General features: G+C 36.0%; 4 protein-coding genes across 9 annotated transcripts; 2 read left to right on the top strand and 2 right to left on the bottom strand.

Annotated features, from left to right (window-relative positions):
• Positions 1-103: 103 nt before the first annotated feature.
• On the bottom strand, positions 104-4,571 carry sl (small wing phospholipase C gamma 1). Its single transcript, XM_068296660.1, has 4 exons — positions 2,829-4,571; positions 2,184-2,685; positions 1,257-2,119; positions 104-1,191 (listed from the first exon to the last, which is right to left on the bottom strand). The coding sequence occupies exons 1-4, from the start codon at positions 4,191-4,193 to the stop codon at positions 112-114; spliced, it is 3,810 nt and encodes a 1,269-aa protein (XP_068152761.1). The 5' UTR covers positions 4,194-4,571; the 3' UTR covers positions 104-111.
• A 2,620-nt stretch (positions 4,572-7,191) lies between these two features.
• Positions 7,192-12,458, bottom strand: Dsp1 (Dorsal switch protein 1). 6 transcript variants are annotated; one of them, XM_068301743.1, is made up of 7 exons: positions 11,528-12,458; positions 9,154-9,477; positions 8,925-9,071; positions 8,668-8,844; positions 8,423-8,586; positions 8,143-8,317; positions 7,192-8,071 (listed from the first exon to the last, which is right to left on the bottom strand). In XM_068301743.1, exons 1-7 carry the CDS (start codon positions 11,549-11,551, stop codon positions 7,874-7,876), a joined length of 1,209 nt encoding a protein of 402 aa, XP_068157844.1. In that variant the 5' UTR covers positions 11,552-12,458; the 3' UTR covers positions 7,192-7,873. The 6 variants fall into 6 exon arrangements, with proteins under 6 accessions (XP_068157844.1, XP_068157827.1, XP_068157861.1 ...); XM_068301726.1 differs by having other exon boundaries at positions 9,154-9,480; positions 11,528-12,455; XM_068301760.1 differs by having other exon boundaries at positions 8,668-8,826; positions 11,528-12,454.
• A 2,456-nt stretch (positions 12,459-14,914) lies between these two features.
• LOC137585817 (HIG1 domain family member 2A, mitochondrial) lies at positions 14,915-15,498 on the top strand. Its single transcript, XM_068301787.1, has 2 exons — positions 14,915-15,135; positions 15,218-15,498. Exons 1-2 carry the CDS (start codon positions 14,991-14,993, stop codon positions 15,379-15,381), a joined length of 309 nt encoding a protein of 102 aa, XP_068157888.1. The 5' UTR covers positions 14,915-14,990; the 3' UTR covers positions 15,382-15,498.
• A 447-nt stretch (positions 15,499-15,945) lies between these two features.
• Positions 15,946-18,040, top strand: LOC137585809 (uncharacterized). Its single transcript, XM_068301772.1, has 4 exons — positions 15,946-16,039; positions 16,400-16,744; positions 16,826-17,141; positions 17,213-18,040. Exons 2-4 carry the CDS (start codon positions 16,407-16,409, stop codon positions 17,516-17,518), a joined length of 960 nt encoding a protein of 319 aa, XP_068157873.1. The 5' UTR covers positions 15,946-16,039; positions 16,400-16,406; the 3' UTR covers positions 17,519-18,040.
• Positions 18,041-18,259: the final 219 nt, after the last annotated feature.

Raw genomic sequence — 18,259 nt, 5'->3', positions numbered from 1 at the left:
TCCTCTTCCCTTGACTTTGTGGAATGCGCTCAGTCAGATTATTCTTTGTCAATACAATACTTTTTCGTTTTCAAGTGGAAGGAGATGTTTTTGGGAAAGAAGTAGCGCTTTCTATGTAGTCGATGAGATATGTGCAATATTTATATGTACTAATAACGAAGACAATTCCAACTCTTCGCTAAATTTATTACGTAGAATTACACTGCGATATCCTTGGCGGACACATGTTAAAGGATAGCATGCCTGGGCAATAAAATGTGTCTCAGCAAACATATCCTCGTCTTGCAATTCAAAACGCAACAAAGCAAACTGAGGATTGCGTATAGTAAAGTCACACGACTCATTCCACACCGGATTGAAGCCATTCTCATTGACCTTGGTACGATATTTAATGCCGCTGTCATAGCTAGCTCCACAGATTTCGACAACAATTTGGGGATTGTTCGATTTGCCACCACGAAATAGATGCCGTGCGGCAATAAGACGAATGCTAATCTTTACTTCACTAAGTCCATCACATTGCGAATTATTGGGATTGAAGCTATCCAATTTCATAAAGGATGGCTTCAATATATAGCCACATTGTCCATTATTACGGAATTTGGCCTGATTTAGCTGCATGGCTTTGTCACCAGTTTGATAATTCAATGCAATCATTTGAGATCCAATATTCCAAAATGGTACAGGATTAAAATTTGATGAATCCAAACGCTGACCCTTTGGATACACTCGACTTATTTGATTGCGATGATAGGATAAAAAGAGTTGGGTATTCTGCTGGAAGAATTGCTTTTCCGCTTTCGTCTCAGGGAAACTTGACATTTCCTGGAATATCCATGAATGATCACGGAATGGAACACTTCGAAAATAGATAATCAAATCGGACATCTCTTTGGCAACGCGAGCTGTGCGTTCTTTCTTGCGACGTTCGGTGGCCAGCTGAGTGGCTATGAGAGTTGCATCCTGTATGGCCTTAATCCACTCATAGGCCGTCTCTTGATTATCAAAGCCAATGACAAAGGGATTCTGTGTAGTTGGCGTCTGGATTTGCAATTTAATTATAATGCCCGGCTCATTCGATTCGAATAGAGAAGCAACAGCTCCATAGATTTCAATCGAATCGGTGCGTCCATCAGTTCCGCTTCCCTCCTCATTTACCGAATTGTAATCCTCTGTGGCCGAGTCAATTACCTAAACAGACAAACAAATAAGGATTCGTATTTATCAATTACTAACTATTGTTGATTGTCTTATACCTTTACGTAATTCGCTGGCAAATGCTGCTGTATCATGCCGCCGTAGTCACCACGCCACCACATTGAGTTATTCCTTTGTACATTGGTGATAATTGCATGCTTGGGGAATGACAATTCATCTGGCTTATCGGCCTTATAACTATACAGAGCCTTGCAGGTTACATATTCCTCCAGATGGGAGCCCATGTAGTTGGAGGCTCCATTATCGCCACCACCACCACTATGCTCAGCGCCTTGCAATTGGGCATTTTCATGGAGAGTCTGACGCAGCAAATCTTGGGAAACAGGATGTACAAGCTTCACATTGCGATAGAGGGGATTTCTCATATAGTAATGGATTAGAGATACAAGCGATTCAAATTGCATGGTATCGATGGCATACAGGCGACCCTCTTGTATGATGCGGCAATGTTTTATCTTCCGATTAATCGTAAACGATATAACAAAGGCATTCATGCTCTGTACAGATGGTCGCACCAAAAACGAGCCAATGTCCAGCCTAAAAAGACCCTGTTCGGCCTGTTCTTTGGTCGTATTCGGATGAAACCAATCTTGGCTCTCATGCTTCTTTGGCTGGGGTACTGGTTCTTTGAGAATAATTGAAAACTCCGAGCTGCGCAGCATATTCTTGCGATAATAGACAATCAATGAATATAACGAATCGAAAACGAAATTCTCAACCAAATAATATTTAATTGTGCCATTCTCGTGTTTCAATTTAATGCGACAATGATTCGCCCGATTGCGACGCCAAAATGAGAGGCTATAGTCGCCCACAAATGTAGCCGATTCGCGGACAAGAAATGTTCCATCACCCAGATGTTTATATGTTTCCAGCAATTGATCTGCCTCCTGTCGTCCTCCTAAAATTCATTGAAATTTGAGAAAATCAAAGCTAAGACTAACCAATACAAAGTTAGTACTTACCTTCCAATTTGCCGTGAAACCAATTTTCACCAAAATGCAGCTCATCATTGGCAGAAGAGTCTTTTTGCTTTTGCTGCATTTGTGTCTGGGTGTTAAGTTGATTGCATGATGATGAAGTTGATAGACCAAATTCATCATCTTCGGAATTACCATTTCGACTCTCATTGATTTCCGATGAATATATCAATTCCTGTTGGGTCAACACGAATTGATAGAGATTCCAGGATTTATCAACTGGATCCTTAAAGTATAGTAGACCCTCTTTCAACACTTTTCGCACATTCTCGTTGCTATCATTGTTTGGATCGGCATTTTGTCCGCCAGTCAATGAAGATCGATGGCCTAATGTTCCATTGGTAATACCGCCAACGCCACTAAAATTCTCATCGAATTGTGGCAATTTCTTATGTTTCAATATGATTTTACGGCGTAGCTGATGTGGTGATGGTAAATGCACCTCATTCCGGTCACATGGCTGGGTGAGCAACAAATCTCCAAAGACCTAGAGGAAAAAAGATATGTTAACGTATTTATGATTGATTACAATAAAGTTAGAGAGACAGAGAGAGAGGAGAGAGAGGGAGGAAAATCAATCGATAGATAAAAAGAGCAAAAACAGAGTAAATGGACAAAAGTTTTGTTTACCTCGAGCAGGGCCTGTGCCATATTGCGCTGCTGCTCCAGCGAACAATTCTGTTCAATGGAAAGTATAACCGGATATTCCGATGTGGTAAAGGCATGATCTTTAATTGTCTTGATTACATCCATAAATTTAATTTTTGATGTCATGGTATGACCATGAAATATATAGGGTAAATTATCAGGTCCATTCCAACAGTCGAGTTCAATGCAACGGCAGCCCATCCGTAATGCCCGGGCATAGGCCTCGCATGAGGATTCACTGGAGAATTGGTCACCCGTGAGGTACGTATTGTGCGATGAGGCTATCCAATAGGATGAAAGCGGTTGACTCATATCCATGGTAATTGCATCGTATTTGCTATCCCATAAATCATTCTGTTTGGAGAATAAATAGTCAACAAATTCGGATATGGATAGATACGGTTCCTGGACATCACGTTCAACATCCTGTACAAAATCTCGAATGAAATTCGATATGAAACTCAATTCGCCGCCACTGCCAGAGCTGCCGCCGTTTCCTGACCGCTGTTCTATATCCAGAAATCGTTTAAACTCAAGGGCACGCACTGTCTGATGATCCTCGGAATAGGCGAATTGATTTGGCCCCAACTGTGCGGTCGGACACAGTAAATTCACGAAATTAATGGGCAACAAAAGACGCTGATAGAAACGTGAAAAATCATCGAATTTCAAATCATGCTTGCGTCGCACATCATCCGTAAAGTATTCCATGAATTTACTAGTTGTCATCTTACAACTAACACTGCTTAGGAACATTTTGAAATCCTTAATGGTGACCTGAGTCTGGGAATGATGCTCCGCTGTCGCTGCTGTCGAAGATGATGATGACGATGACTTATTGGACGAATGCGATGCATTGACATTCTCGATTTGATAGTATTCACGACGCAGCCAACGATCGATTTGCAATGGATATGGTGCATTGATTGTATCCTTAACCATATACCGGAGACCACGCACCCAATTGTCGGCCTCCACCTCCGAGAGAGCCACCACTGAAAAGCTCTTTAGCTTAAAATGATTGCCATAGAGTATAACAAAACATTTGCTAGGCTCAAAGCGTTGGCAATCGTCGGCATGTAAGCGAAACTCCTTGGAATTTTTGCCCACACGTATCTCACGGATTTCTCGCAATTGCAAGGCACCCTCGTAATCGGTTCGCGGTGTATGGGCCGCCACCGTTGACCACAACAGCTGGCGTGTCTCTCGTATAAGCATTAGGTGGCGACGGTCCGGACGACGCTGTTTTCCATATAGCTTTGTTACAATTGTACCCCTCTCCAGCATGCCAATGGTCTGTTCCATTTCGCCCAGCAAAGGCGTATTCATTGCACTGAAGCAGCTCATTTTAATATTCCCTGTCTGTCTCTCCCGGGGAGCAAGCCAAATTTACAACATCGAAATAAGAAACAATTGAAACAATAAAAAAAAAAACACAAAAAAAACGAAATAGAAAAACTCCACAAGTATGCGTATATGTATATGTATTTCTTGCGTGTGTGTGTTTCGTTTCTATTTATTTGATTTTGATATTAATTTGATATGGTTTTCCGCCCGTATTGCGAATGGCCCGTCGCCGTCTACTGATAACAGATAGTCAACGAATTGCATTTACTTTTCTCTATCGCAAATCACTTTACGGATTTCTCTCTCTTTTTTTTCTTGTTTTTTTTTTTTTTTTTGTTTATTTGTTGCACTTGTTGAATTTTTAGGACACTCCTCAAGTGTCAGTAATGAAATTATCTACATACAAAAAATATGAAATTATCTACAAGCTGTTTCGATACATACAACAAATGACTATTTATCGATAACTATCGAAACGAAATGCCGTTACCACACCATCTCAAACTTTTCAAAACTAATGTCTGTTACAAAATTTCTCCTACCTTTTTTTTTAATAAAAATCTAACAACATTCGAAAGCGATTTATGGCGTTAAATCGGTTTACTTCTTTATAAGTTTCTATTTGTTTTTATTCCCATTTCATATATATGTATGTACATCATATCTGTTGCAAATAATGGATAATAAAATGTCTCATTTGCCTTCATAAGCGTACATCTAGCTAAATTATATTTATTTTCAACTATTTTTACAGGATTGTATGTAAATGTAAATGTAAAAAAAAAAAAAAAAAAATGTATAAATCTTAGTAGCTACAAATAGTATTGCTAAACGTAATTCACACACTTACAATACAAGAATTTCGATCTCTGTGTATTTGTCTCCAAAATATATTACGATTTTGAGAAGTGGTACGGATTTGAAAAGCTATTAAGCAAAACTCAAAAAAGAAACATAATGAAATACTTATTTGTGAAAAACTGAATGGAATGGGAGGGCGGCAAAAAACGTGAAAACATTAGAAATATCTAAATCAAAGAGTTTTTCCACTAAAAATTGAATTCACAATTGATTATTTTGGAGAACATATAATTTAATCTACAATTTTGTTGTTCGTTTTCTCTAAAAGTTTATTTCGGTTTTGTAGTTGTTTATACTTTTTATATAACAAGCACAGGGAACTGGAATTTTCTTTAGTTATTTTATATATGTAAGGAGTTACCGTTCTCTTTTTGTTTTATAGAAAATTAAAAAAGATCTATAGCCTCCTGCTTCTTCTTTAATGCATATAATCTCGGTGAATACATACAATTAATAGAATTCGAGATATAAAGTAAAGCGGAGAAAAAGGAGGGAAATATTATGGATTCGATATACATATTTATATTGGACTACAATGGCAGATACGGCTGCATAAAGTATTCAGCCTCCTTTGACTCCATTCACACATTATATCCCAAAATTTACACAAACAAGAAGAAACATGTCTTTAATCCCCCAAGATCCGTTCCTTATCCTGTCGATCCTTGAATATCAAATGCACATTTCCCATACACGCGCGCACACGCACACACACATACACACACATTTTGTCATTATGGAACTGAGTTTATAAGGCCTGTTAGAAGACTTATTCACATTGTCCCTCCTCCCAACCCACCACCTTCTCCATTTACTGTCCCCCTCCCATTATTGAGAAGATTATCTTTTTTGTGTACATTATTAACTTGCGACTCTACTTTCCCTCTGCATAAACACAAAAATGCGTTGCCCATTATTAATATACGTTAGATTTCTAATTTCTAAGTAGTCTCGATTAAATAATACTTCAATAGTATGTACATATCATAATCATGGGCCAGGATACATCAATACAAAATAATGTCCAGTATCTGCCGCCGTTTATTGTTATTGATTTCCTTTACGCCGTGCATTCCTCCTTCTTTTCATTATTGTATTAACAACCTAAAACATACATACTATATATATATATTTATAATACATCTGTATATCTGCATTTCAATCGAGTTTTCATCGTGACTATCGGCAAGAATGAGTAATATATTAGATGGAAAACAAAAATATATAAAAAAAAGAACGAGTAAGACAAAATTCATTCATTCAGCTGGCATACAACATTCATTCCTCCCACACACACAGACAGGCACACACACACACACATTAACAGAAATCATAGTAGTTTTTGTTCGTTCACTCGATCGATTTGCATACAAATTTAGTTGTTGGTGGTTATCACACACTTAGTTGTATATTTAACTCACACACAATTTTTAATAAACACACCACTCAACTCTTCCTTCCCGATGGCCCGATGAGAGAGGTTTGCAGGTTTGCATTGATAATAGTACTAATATCTTTTTGTTTTGTTATCTTTGTCCAATGTTATTATTTAGTATTCTGAAACTATGTACGATAAATACATACACGTATTTAATGATATATATATATATATATATATATATGTATATATACATATACATACATATATATACATTTATATATATATATATATATATATATATATATATATATATATGTAGAGAGAGTATCACCCGCCACTGAGTTAAGTATTTTTTCACATTATCACGCTTCATCGAGTTGTATTCAATATAAGTATTTACACCTATATCGAAAACATCTCAAATGGGTAAACGCATCTTTTGTTTTTTCTTTTTTTTTTTTTTTTTTTTTTTTTGTCATTTTCATTTTTTTCAATATGGTGTGAATCTAATAAATGAAGAAATAATTACCACATATTACTCGCATTATATACATATATATAAATACATTTCTTTATGTACATATATATATCAAATGGTATATATTGTGGTATATATTTCATAATTGCTGAGAATGAAACTTACACGAGAATCTACATATGTCCAATTCCGGTTCGTAATTCCATCAAAAATGTTTGGCAAAACCAAGTTCCTAATTTGTCGTAATTTCATTGAAAAAAAAAAAACAAACATTGAAATTATAATCTATAAACCTTGTTATTGGTTTTGAAATAGAAAAGAATTTCCATTTTTACAGGTTGCACAACAACAAAAAAGATGATTTTGGAACAATTTTGACAATATTACGAATGGGAATTAAAAACGAAATAAAAACTATTCGACTGAATTATTCGCTTCTGCTTTCTCTTTCTCTCTCTCTTTCTATTTTCTCTCTATATGAAAGTTATTCATTTCTTATTAAGTGGTTGGTTGTTGTTGATTTTTGTTTGTTTTGTTTTTCTTTTTGTTTCGTTTTGTTTTGTAGGAGAAACTTAGCAGCACTGAAGCACAAATAAGTATAAATTTTTGCAGACAGATTAATGTCGGTTTTAATCTAACCATATACTTAATTAGATACTTTAATCTTATAACATAGAACTTATAAAAGGTTTCTTTGTGATTTTTTTTTTCTTCATCATTAATTCATGGAAATTTGATTACTTATTCTTTAAAAAAAAAAAAAAAAATTATATATATATGTATATATGAATATATATATACATATATACACATATACTTAATGATAGGTATGTATATATATTCAACACACATTAGTCAACCTGATAATAGATCAACCAACGCTATTATGTCTCCTTGTTCGCGATGACCAACGGATTTATAGTGTGTATAAATAGTGAAGAGTATTTTTTACTGCTAAACCTATTGGTTCTCATCATCATCGCCGTCTCCATCATCATCGTCGTGCTGCTCATCCAGCTGCTGATGCTGTTGCTGGGCAGCTGCTGCAAGTAACGCGGCTTTTTGTACGGCCTGCGCCTGTGCCTGCGCCTGTATTGACGCTTGCATTGACGGTGCTGACATGGCTATTTTCCCGCTTGTCTTATATTCGGTCATTTCCTGCAATCAGCAATTGGTACAATGTAAAACATAAATTTATAAGAATTCACAGGTTATTCAATCACACTTACCCTCTCATATCGGGCCTTATCTCTCTCTGCCATGGATTCGTATTTCTGCTTGACTTCTGGATCAACATCGGACCATTTGCGGCCAAGTTCTTTGGCAATATCACCAACACCGTATTCGGGATTCAGAGCCTTCACCTTATTTCTTTCATCATTGCAGAACCAGAAGAACGCAGACCTATACATACATAATGTGAAAAAAAATGGATAAGTTTTTTTTTCATGTTTTCCAGTCGGTCACATATTTATATGCTATATGTAATTGATTTTGCTACGAACTCACAATGAACGTTTCGGTGCATTTGGATCTTTCATTTGTTTTCTTTTCTTCCCGCGTCCCACAACTGCACCTTTGGGAGGGACATAGTTTTGCATTTCCTGCTCATACCGTTGCTTGTCTTTCTCTGCCATTTCGTGGAAGCGCTTCTTTTCCTTGTCAACCATTGTCTATGGTGGAGGATGGAAAACGAAAACAAAGAAAATTAATTTTCAAGGTCAAACATCGCTTTGGGTAGTTCTCTTCCTTACCTTCCATCGCTCAGCGCATTTTCGTGAAAATTCGGCAAATATCACGGTCTCATCGGGATGCTTCTTTTTGTGCTCCTCTCTGCAAGTTTGTACAAAGTATGCATACGCAGTCATTCGTCCTCTGGGCTTTGCATCGGCCTTGCCCCGTATCATTGGACTCTGTTGAGTGTGTGGAATCTATGTTAACAATGATTGGTTTTTGTCGATTTGACCCGGCCATAATAACAAAAAAAAAATTTGATGATCCTGCTACTTACGCCTGCCGAATTAATGATATTTTGTTGCTGTTGTTGTTGTTGCATCTGTATCTGTTGTTGTTGCTGTTGCTGCTGCTGTTGTTGCTGCTGTTGTTGCTGCTGCTGTTGTTGCTGCTGCTGCAATTGTGCAGCTGTGTTAGCATCCACCTAAATAAATGAATAAATGAAAATAAAATGATTTCAAAAATGATAATTTGTCGATTTTAAATGAGAGTGAGATTATGCATACCTGGCCCTGATTGGCAGCCGAGTACCACCATTGTGAGCCGGGAACCGCTGCTGCCGCTGCGGCTTGTGCCATATTTAAGCGGTAATCGTAACCCGTGGTGCCGGCATTTGATGTGGCCACCACTTGGGCCATTGTTGTGGCTGTATTCGGGAAACTGCTAGCCATTTTGTATGTGAACAGCTGTTGAGTGCCACCAACTCCGGCCGTGGTATTACTGCTATTTTGATGTGCTTGCTGTTGATTTTGCTGGACAACCACTTGATGTTGTTGCAACTGTTGTTGTTGCACTGCAGCGGCTTGTTGCTGTTGCTGCGCAGCCAGTTGCTGCTGATAGTGTTGAAGTGTTTGCTGATCAATAAGTTTGTTGGATGTGTGTTGGTTATGTGATTAAGGTGGATGTGGATGGTGATGGATGGATCGGTAGTGGGGGCATGGGTGGGTGGGTGTGAAAGCGATGCCAAACGACAAACTACTACTAACCATATACTAAAGACTTGGGTAATTAATGTAAAAGATAATGGGATTTAAAGTTTTAAAAAGTAAAAAAACAACATCATATAATAACATTTTGCCCAATATATCTATACTATTATGCACTCAAACAGGTGGTGTGCGAAAGTGCCAATTTCGAGATAACATCAAGTGAAATATACAGCCGGCAGATGTCTGCTCAAGAGAGTTCTTACTGTACCCCATTGATGTTTATGTTTCGAATGTTTGTTTGTTTTATCATATCATTTTCCCTTCGTTGGCATCTTTTTATGGCCCTCTGACTAAGCTATTGAAAGAGAAGCTGTTCCAGGAATAAAATATTGAAATCGATATAGATTTTACTGCTGACAGTGATAACAGATACATTCCTTTTGGTGTATATAAACTAATCGGTTTATTTTCTCAGAACCAGTTCCAGTTTATTTTGATTTCCTACCAGGGCCGAAACCAACATTCGCAAAACGAGAGAGAGAGAGAGAGAGCACCAAACCAGGGTGTCATCAAATCCGACAAACAAATGAAAACTATCTAACATCAAATTGACCGAATTATTGTTGTGTGTGTACATTTGTTTTTTAACTTTAATGCAGTAGGCACGAATAAATAACAAAACAAAGAACAGAGCAAACAAATTGCGGCGAAAAATTGTTTTTATATACATAGGTACATACAAATAAGTTTTTATACCTATGAATTACACGTGGGTATCTCTTGGCCAAAACGTAGACAGCCAAACACACACACACACTCACCCATACATGACGCTCTCATACATGAGAGAGTATATGTGAAAGAGAAAAAGAAAATGGTTGGGGTTCGCGCCGTACAATGAGAATTGTCGAAGCATTTCGGGTTTGTATGTCTGTATGTATTAGTGCGTATGTGTGTGAGACACCAACGCGCATGTATTAGTATAGTGTATGTATATCCATACAGGGGAAAAAAACAAAAAAAAAAACAGCCAATTTAAGATTACGCAAGCTTTAATTTACATTATGTACGTAAGTACATACATAGTTCTTATACCTACAAGTTAGCCCTTTTCTTGCTTGCATGTGCATTCACATATGTTGGTAATTAGTTAAAAAAAAAAAAAAAAAACTTTGCGTTTTTAAAATAAACACATCCATGTATGTATGTGTGTATGCACATATGCTTTGGTAAATACATACATGCATACATATGTATGTATGTACATACATCGACGTAGAGCAGTATGTAAAATTGTACAAACAAGAAAAAATGGCGGCCCTAGATGCGCACGCAAAATAAAATTTTGCTTGTACAAGAAGAGCGCGTCAGTTTTGTTTGTACGCATACACAGAAGAAAAACACACACACACACTTGTCCGCATAGACAAATATATTAGTTGTTGTTTTTTTTTTACATAAAAACAAATGTACATACATACACATACACACAACACAGCACTAAGAGTATGTACATATGTATGTACATTGTAAAAAATTTCCATTCTAACCATGCGTCGTAGCAGCGAGCGAGACTCTACGGGGCGAGGCGTGAACGAGCGAGCGAGGTGCGACTCTGAACTTCATTTTAACTTAATCGAATTGTTGTTGGTATCTATATTAACAAACAATTTATATTTTTTGTTTGTCCGCATTGTTGCTTGTTGTTGTTTTGGACCCCCAAACCACCAACAACAATTATCAATTAGCTCTATTGGCGGGAAACTTTTGCTATTACTAAAACGCGGCAAATGCTGGCAATAAACTCTCAGACATAAACAAAGAGACTTAAGGTATGATGATGATGGTGTATTAATGATTGAGTGTGGTGGGGTGTGGGCAGAGGGGGAGAATATGTAAGGGATGAGATATAAAGGGGGGAGGGGGATACCTGCATGTGGAAGCAGCTTACCTGTATTTGATGAAAGTGTTCCATAATTATAAAACTGTCACACACTCGCCAGACTTCTCTGCGTTACGTTTATTTCATAAAAATTTTGCCGATTGGTTTAGGATTTGGATTTAACACTTCTTTTTTTTTCCCCTTTATTCTCCTTTTAGAACCTACTACTTTTGTTTTCCGTTGTTCCTTTTAAGTCGTTCTTTTAGTTCCTTCGTTTGTTCGTTTGTTTCTTTTAATTCTTCTTTCTTCGTACACTGCACACCAACACTAACCACTCAATGGCAATAATGGGAGTTTCAAGCCAGTTCCAAACGGCGCTTTAGTTTTTTTTTCTTCTATTCTCCTCCTGTGTTCTCCCCGTTTATTTTACGTTGTATTGATTATTTATATGTACGTATGTATTTTTGTGGGGGGCCGGGCAGAGGGGGGAAAGGTTCTCTATGTTTGTATGGGAGATGTTGTTGTACACAGTGTGCTCCAGGCTCCAACACCAGACGCCACACGCTAATTTCAAATTTACCGACTCGGCAAGCGCACGCAACGGCACGGGAATATACACGGCTTGTGTGACTACGACGTCGTCGTATACGTACGTAACGCAAAGTTTGTGTGTGTGCGGTGTATATTTGCAACGCCAACGCGAAAATGCTATTTCTTTTTTCCGTTTTTATTAAATTTTTCTTGCTGTTTAGGTGCTTTTTTTGTTTTGTTGTTTGTTTTTAGTTACTTAAAAAATAAACAAACCACGCAGCCACATACGCAGCTTTTATTGTTAGTAGTAAATGGGTTCTTCTTTCTTTCTTTTTTTTTTTATTTTTTTTTTTGTTGGTATCACACAATGCGATGCGGAAAAAGATGAGGCTAAATCGCGCGCCGCTCGCTTGATTGAAAACACACACAGAGAGTACCAACAACGAATGCAAAGGCTATTGAATTGAATTGCCGTCTCTGGTCTCTGCCTTACTGTGCTTCATGATATAGCCAAAACTTCTGTATGCGTTGAATGCGCAAAAGTGTGTGTGTGTGTGTGTGAGTGTGTGCTGGTGTGAGAGAGAACGGGAGAGTGCGATCTCAAGAGAGCAGAAGCGGCAGCGCTCTGAGTACAGTTTGAGCGCCTACCATGCACATCGTACAAACTCTCTCTCCCTCAGTTTCTTTTGCGCGCTCTCTCTTGCTCTCAATATGGTACTCGCTCTCTCTCTCTCTCAGCGTGCGTGTGTATGTGTGAGTGTGCACATACACGTGGTGGAGGAACTGAAACGGACCTTATAACAAATTTTTGGTTTGTTACTTACTGTATGTACATCTTTATGTACATACACCCGCCCTATTAATATATACACATATACAGACATATGTATAGTATTTTGTATGTATGCATATAAACAAATGTTATTCACCGAATCGTATAGTTTAAACTTTAGCACTATTTATGTATGTACATGAAGATGTACATAAAACAAATTGTGCATTAGCAGATTTATTAATAAATATATGTAGATACAGATATCCATATGTATACATATACTATGTACATACATACATACATACATACATAGTTACAACCCTATATAGTTATGTAAATAAATGTACATTTAGATATGTATGTATGTACATACATTTGTATATCAATGTTATGTATGTATGTACATACATATGTATGTATGTATGTATGTACATATACAATTTGTATATTTAAATAAATATGTACATATGTATGTTTAGTAATTTTATTTTCGCATTTAAACATGTTTTATTTTTGGTTTAAATATACAAACATATGTATGTATGTATGTACATATGTTCATTAGTATGTATGTATGTATGTACATACATATATGTTCGTTTGTCTGTATGCATACAAATACAGAAGCACGTACACATATTGTACGTGTATGTATACACAGACACGCTTGCATACATACAAACGTTTCTTTTGCGTTCCCCGTCTGACTGTACTTCCCACAATACATTTCTCACCCTCTCTCTGTCTCTCTCGCGTCGTGTCTCTCTCTTGCCCTCTCTTTTTTTCACGTTTTCTGAAGAGAGACAAAATGAATGCAGCTGTGTGTAAATTTCTTTGATTATTTGTACCGGGTGTTCTTTTATGTATTGATATTCGATTTTCATACGATGTATCTTACAGCTTACGATTTATTCGTAAGATACTTGCATACATATCTATGCCAAAACTAAATTCGAAAATTTATTTTAAATTTATTTCACGAAATTTATAACTTTATCCAATTACAATTACACATACATATGTATGTACATACATATGTATGTGTTGAGATGAAAATGTAGTTTCCTAAAAAGTCACCCTTTTTATGTATCTGTGTATGATCATCAAGGGTGTGTTTTTTTTTTATTTTGTTTTAAAGGATGTACATATAGCAAACGTACATATTAGCCATGTTTCAATAGAATCCAGTTTGGAAAAATGGGTATTAAAGATAAATATTATGAAATGGAAAGGTATTAAAAAGAAGTTGACATGTAGGATTATGAAATATTTTTGATGGCTTTCATCAATTTTATTCCTTAAAAGGGTTACTTGTTTGTATACATACATATGTATACATATATTAGAGTGAATATCAATGTATTTTTTTGTATTATTAATTTTTTATGTATATTTTCAAAAATACACCTCGAGTAAATTTTAAAAGTTGTTACACACAACATGATGATCTTTAGCAGAGTTTTTAAGAATACATACATAAAAAATGATTTAAAAAAATTTATTTTTGCAAAAGTCTTGTTTTTCTTAGTTTTTAATAAATAAATAAAGATAAAACAAAATATTTTTTTAATATAATTGTTATAAGCAGGTATTATGTTTGCAAATTATTGTATTGAAATGTTTAATTGAGAAATTAAAGTTTTGATAAATCGTAATTTAATTTTTAAGGCCAAAAAGTTATGTATGTATGTAGGTACTAATCTAAACTGGGTCGCTATAAGTCATGTATGTATTTGTGTTTATGCACAAAGGGATCAAAACCAGTTAGTTGGGGCCAAATTGAAGTGGAATTGCGATATTGTAGAACCAAACCGGATTTTGGATTTCTTTTAAATAAACGATGGCCACTCTTAATGCAAGGAAAAAACACAGAGCCTGGCTAATTTCGGCTGTGACGAATTTTGTGTGCCCTTTAATATCGGCATTCTGATTAAATTCAATAAGGGTTACGTAAATTCAACATTAAACTATATGGTTGTACCTAACGATTAGTTTATACATAACAAGTTTTTTAAGTGAATAAATCGGTAATAGTTCGAAACATTCTGTATTTTATGTTTAAGATAATTCGATAAATTCGTATATTTCGTCTCGTATGAACGTTTACTGTTTCATTTCAGTGTTTCATAATGCCATAAACATATGATTTGTTTCAATTCCATAACATTTCAACAACACGAAGGGAACAAGTTGTTTGTTAAAAACAATTCAAAGCATCAAAATAAAATGTCGAATAAGGTGCAAATCTCACTACCCGAAGAGGACTTGGATTGGATCCAATTACGTCAAGATCTGGGACCCCATGTGGAAATAGAGACAACCAAGGAGAAACTGCAGCGCAAAATTAAAGAGAATCCACTAGTGCCGATTGGTAAGCGGCATTTCGAAGCCATCTTAGTTATATAAACATTTACAATAAATATAATAATACACATTTTTGCATAATTTGATAGGATGCTTGGCCACCACAGCGGCTCTTACCATGGGTCTCTATAACTTTCGCACTGGCAATCGCAAAATGTCGCAATTAATGATGCGTACTCGTATTGCGGCACAAGGGTTCACCGTATTGGCTTTGGTTGTCGGTGTTGTCATGACGTATGGTGAAAAGAAGTGAAATAATAATTATACATGAATATTTAGGATAAATGCAAAGTCAAAAATGTTGTTGTTATTTTATGTAGTATAGAATGTACAGCTCCTTCAAAAATAGATATTTTTTTCTAAACAAAAAGTGTGTACGAGATGTTTACCTAAGTATGTCTGTATTTGTGAGTATATTTATATATATACATATGTATATAGGCTATATATCTATTAGATTTAAGAAACTATAAAGTGGCGGGTAAGCTTTAACAATGATAGTTCTTAAAAACAATCGAAATTTAAAAGTCTGACCGTTTGGAGCATAGTAACGGTATTTAGCACCATGAATGTGGTTAATGGGATTATTGAAACATTTAGTTTTGCTTATTGAAAACAAAAGATAACCATACCATGGAATTAATACATATGTTGAATAAAAAGTGTTTTTTGGAAAGGTGGTTAACTGCGTATTTGTGTAGGTATGTACCCTTTTCCTATTAGCTGGGTGTGGCCAAGTGGGCAGGGGTTACTCGCTTCCTTTATTTTTGCTTATGGATTAGATGCGCGCGCGCACTGGCATTGTCATGGAAAGTATATTTGGGGATATATTGGTATTGTTTTGCGCGTAGTAGATACTCTCAGTTCAGAGAAAGATTCCATTGTCACAGGACGCTAGGTGTATTGAAAAGGTTTGTCATTAAATTGAAACGAAATCATTAACAATAGATACATGCATATTATTATACATGTGAATACAAAACTAGGTTAATAAATTGAATTATTACTAAAAAGTTAATTAAAAGAAAATGGGTATTTGCCCACTTTTAAGTAATGGAATTTGTGTTTTCCGAACTACAACCCAAACATAACACTAAGCATGATGATAAAATTGAAAAATTCTCAATATAAAAAATAATAAAAATAAATAAAAAATACAATACAGTACACGGCGTTTAACTCAATTACTTAAATGTATTTTAAGGTGCAACAAATCTGTTTGTATTTTTATGTGTATCCTATTTGTAAAATTTTTTTGTTTTTGTTTCTAGTCCTTAAATGAACATATTATTCGGTAATTGTGTCGGCAGTTGCGACCAAATGCCTGGTCCGCCGCCAGATTTCATTTTGTCGATGCCACCGCCTCCATTGCCATCGTTTTTGATATCCAAGCCAAAGCATGTGGAGACCCTGTTGCCATCTAACGAATCTCAGCCATGTTTTGCTGCATTTATGTGCGGCCAGAATCATCAGCATAATGAGAGCGGCAATGCCTTGATGGAGCTGGTAAGGAGCGATACAAAGAGCTTGGAGAACATTTGGTTCTTTGTCTCATCATGCATTGGCATATTTGTGCTGGGATGTTTCTTGGCCTTAATTGTGATTAGATGTAAGGAGTAAGTATCATGAAATTATGAACAAAAAATACCCACATGGACTAACATTGACATTTTTTGTGTTTTGTTACATTCTATTAGCACCTTTTTCTCCTATCACGATGCAAATATAAAGCAAACGGCCATAAATGCTTTGGGAGATGCAACCAAATCGAACGCATTCACATCGGGCGGCATACTATATCCCTGCGCCACGGCCAACAGTCGGGATTTGTTGCAAAGTCAACTGGTAAACGATAGTCGTTTGCTTTGGGCCACTTTGACACCGCATGGCACACGTCATTTTGTGATTGAAAACTCACAGGATGGCGGACACTATGAGTCCGTTGATTATCGTGGCAAAGCGCATAATCAGGTATTTCGCGGTTACGCCAAACATTCGCAGTCCTTTGTCAAGGTAAATTATCCATCTCCTATATCCAACAGCTTAAAAAGGGCTAATGGAACAAAATTTGTTTGTTTTCGCAGTCTTTTGATAATAATGGGTTTGTCGATTATGATTACGAAGATCCAACACCATTGATGGAATCCTATCACGATGACATGGACTCTGGATATCAAGAGCCACATGAGATTACGGGTTCGTTAAAAAGATCGCCAATGCGTACTCTTGGCACATCACCCATTGGACATGAGGCAGCAACATCGCATTCAAATTGTGGACCAAGTGTTAATCCAAATTCTCAGGCCATTAATACACTATCAATTAGCCGTAAGACCACACTATCCCGACGCATCAGTGATGCATCTTCTCATAATGGAACATCAATGTAATGTTTACTCACTAAATCACAAGAATTGCGTTTTATGTAAATTATTAAACAGAACCACTTGGAATACATAAGGAGAAGGATGGATGGATGGATTGATAGATGGTAATACCTATGTATGAGGGAATTGATATTGATGATCGTTCTCGGCGTCCAATAATTATAATAATTACTACAGAATCAGTATACAGTATATACACACACACCCACACACATACCCACACATGTACACACAGATGCTGCCATTTTTTAGTATTAGTTGTGGATACATATCGTAAATATGTATCGAATGTTTTGTGAAACTAAAAATGTTGATTAAGTCTAGATCAGCTAATTAACTGAAACTGCTAAACCAAAAACAAAAACCAAACTATTAAATCGCTTATAGTATATACTAACTACAATAACTACATATACCATATATATATATATATATAGGTATAATATATTGCAATACATACATAAAGAAAAACCATACCTATACACACACACACACACACACTCAACAAACATGAATAATTAATATATAATTATTATAAAGTAATATATAGTAATTTCAAACAAAAACAATCAAACTATTGTATCTACATACAAAAATACCTACTAATAATTAATTTCACTTAACTGATATGAAAATTATAAAAGTTTTTCAAATATTTGGTAGCATTTGAATGGATTTTGGCATGGCTGGATTTTACTTTCTATTAAAAAGGACAAAAAAAAAAAAAATATGTAAGAGGTAAAA

The sequence above is a fragment of the Drosophila tropicalis genome, unplaced genomic scaffold (genome assembly GCF_018151085.1).
Source record: "Drosophila tropicalis isolate 14030-0801.00 unplaced genomic scaffold, ASM1815108v1 contig_158, whole genome shotgun sequence".
Lineage (NCBI taxonomy): Eukaryota > Metazoa > Arthropoda > Insecta > Diptera > Drosophilidae > Drosophila > Drosophila tropicalis.
This window is presented reverse-complemented; position numbering and strand designations above follow the sequence as displayed.

What these genes read in the sequence shown, in the direction of transcription:
- sl (XM_068296660.1), bottom strand. Translation starts at nt 4,193, where the DNA reads ATGAGCTGCTTCAGTGCAATGAATACGCCTTTGCTGGGCGAAATGGAA. An exon ending in GTTTCACGGCAAATTGGAAG is followed by an intron (nt 2,120 to 2,183) that starts GTAAGTACTAAC and finishes AATGAATTTTAG; the next exon opens with GAGGACGACAGGAGGCAGAT. An exon ending in TGCCAGCGAATTACGTAAAG is followed by an intron (nt 1,192 to 1,256) that starts GTATAAGACAAT and finishes TTGTCTGTTTAG; the next exon opens with GTAATTGACTCGGCCACAGA.
- LOC137585817 (XM_068301787.1), top strand. Translation starts at nt 14,991, where the DNA reads ATGTCGAATAAGGTGCAAATCTCACTACCCGAAGAGGACTTGGATTGG. An exon ending in GAATCCACTAGTGCCGATTG is followed by an intron (nt 15,136 to 15,217) that starts GTAAGCGGCATT and finishes ATAATTTGATAG; the next exon opens with GATGCTTGGCCACCACAGCG.
- Dsp1 (XM_068301718.1), bottom strand. Translation starts at nt 9,886, where the DNA reads ATGATAAAACAAACAAACATTCGAAACATAAACATCAATGGG. An exon ending in GAAACATAAACATCAATGGG is followed by an intron (nt 9,478 to 9,844) that starts GTACAGTAAGAA and finishes CACTATCAGCAG; the next exon opens with CAACTGGCTGCGCAGCAACA. An exon ending in AATGCGCTGAGCGATGGAAG is followed by an intron (nt 8,587 to 8,667) that starts GTAAGGAAGAGA and finishes CCTCCACCATAG; the next exon opens with ACAATGGTTGACAAGGAAAA.
- LOC137585809 (XM_068301772.1), top strand. Translation starts at nt 16,407, where the DNA reads ATGAACATATTATTCGGTAATTGTGTCGGCAGTTGCGACCAAATGCCT. An exon ending in ATTGTGATTAGATGTAAGGA is followed by an intron (nt 16,745 to 16,825) that starts GTAAGTATCATG and finishes ACATTCTATTAG; the next exon opens with CACCTTTTTCTCCTATCACG. An exon ending in ATTCGCAGTCCTTTGTCAAG is followed by an intron (nt 17,142 to 17,212) that starts GTAAATTATCCA and finishes TTGTTTTCGCAG; the next exon opens with TCTTTTGATAATAATGGGTT.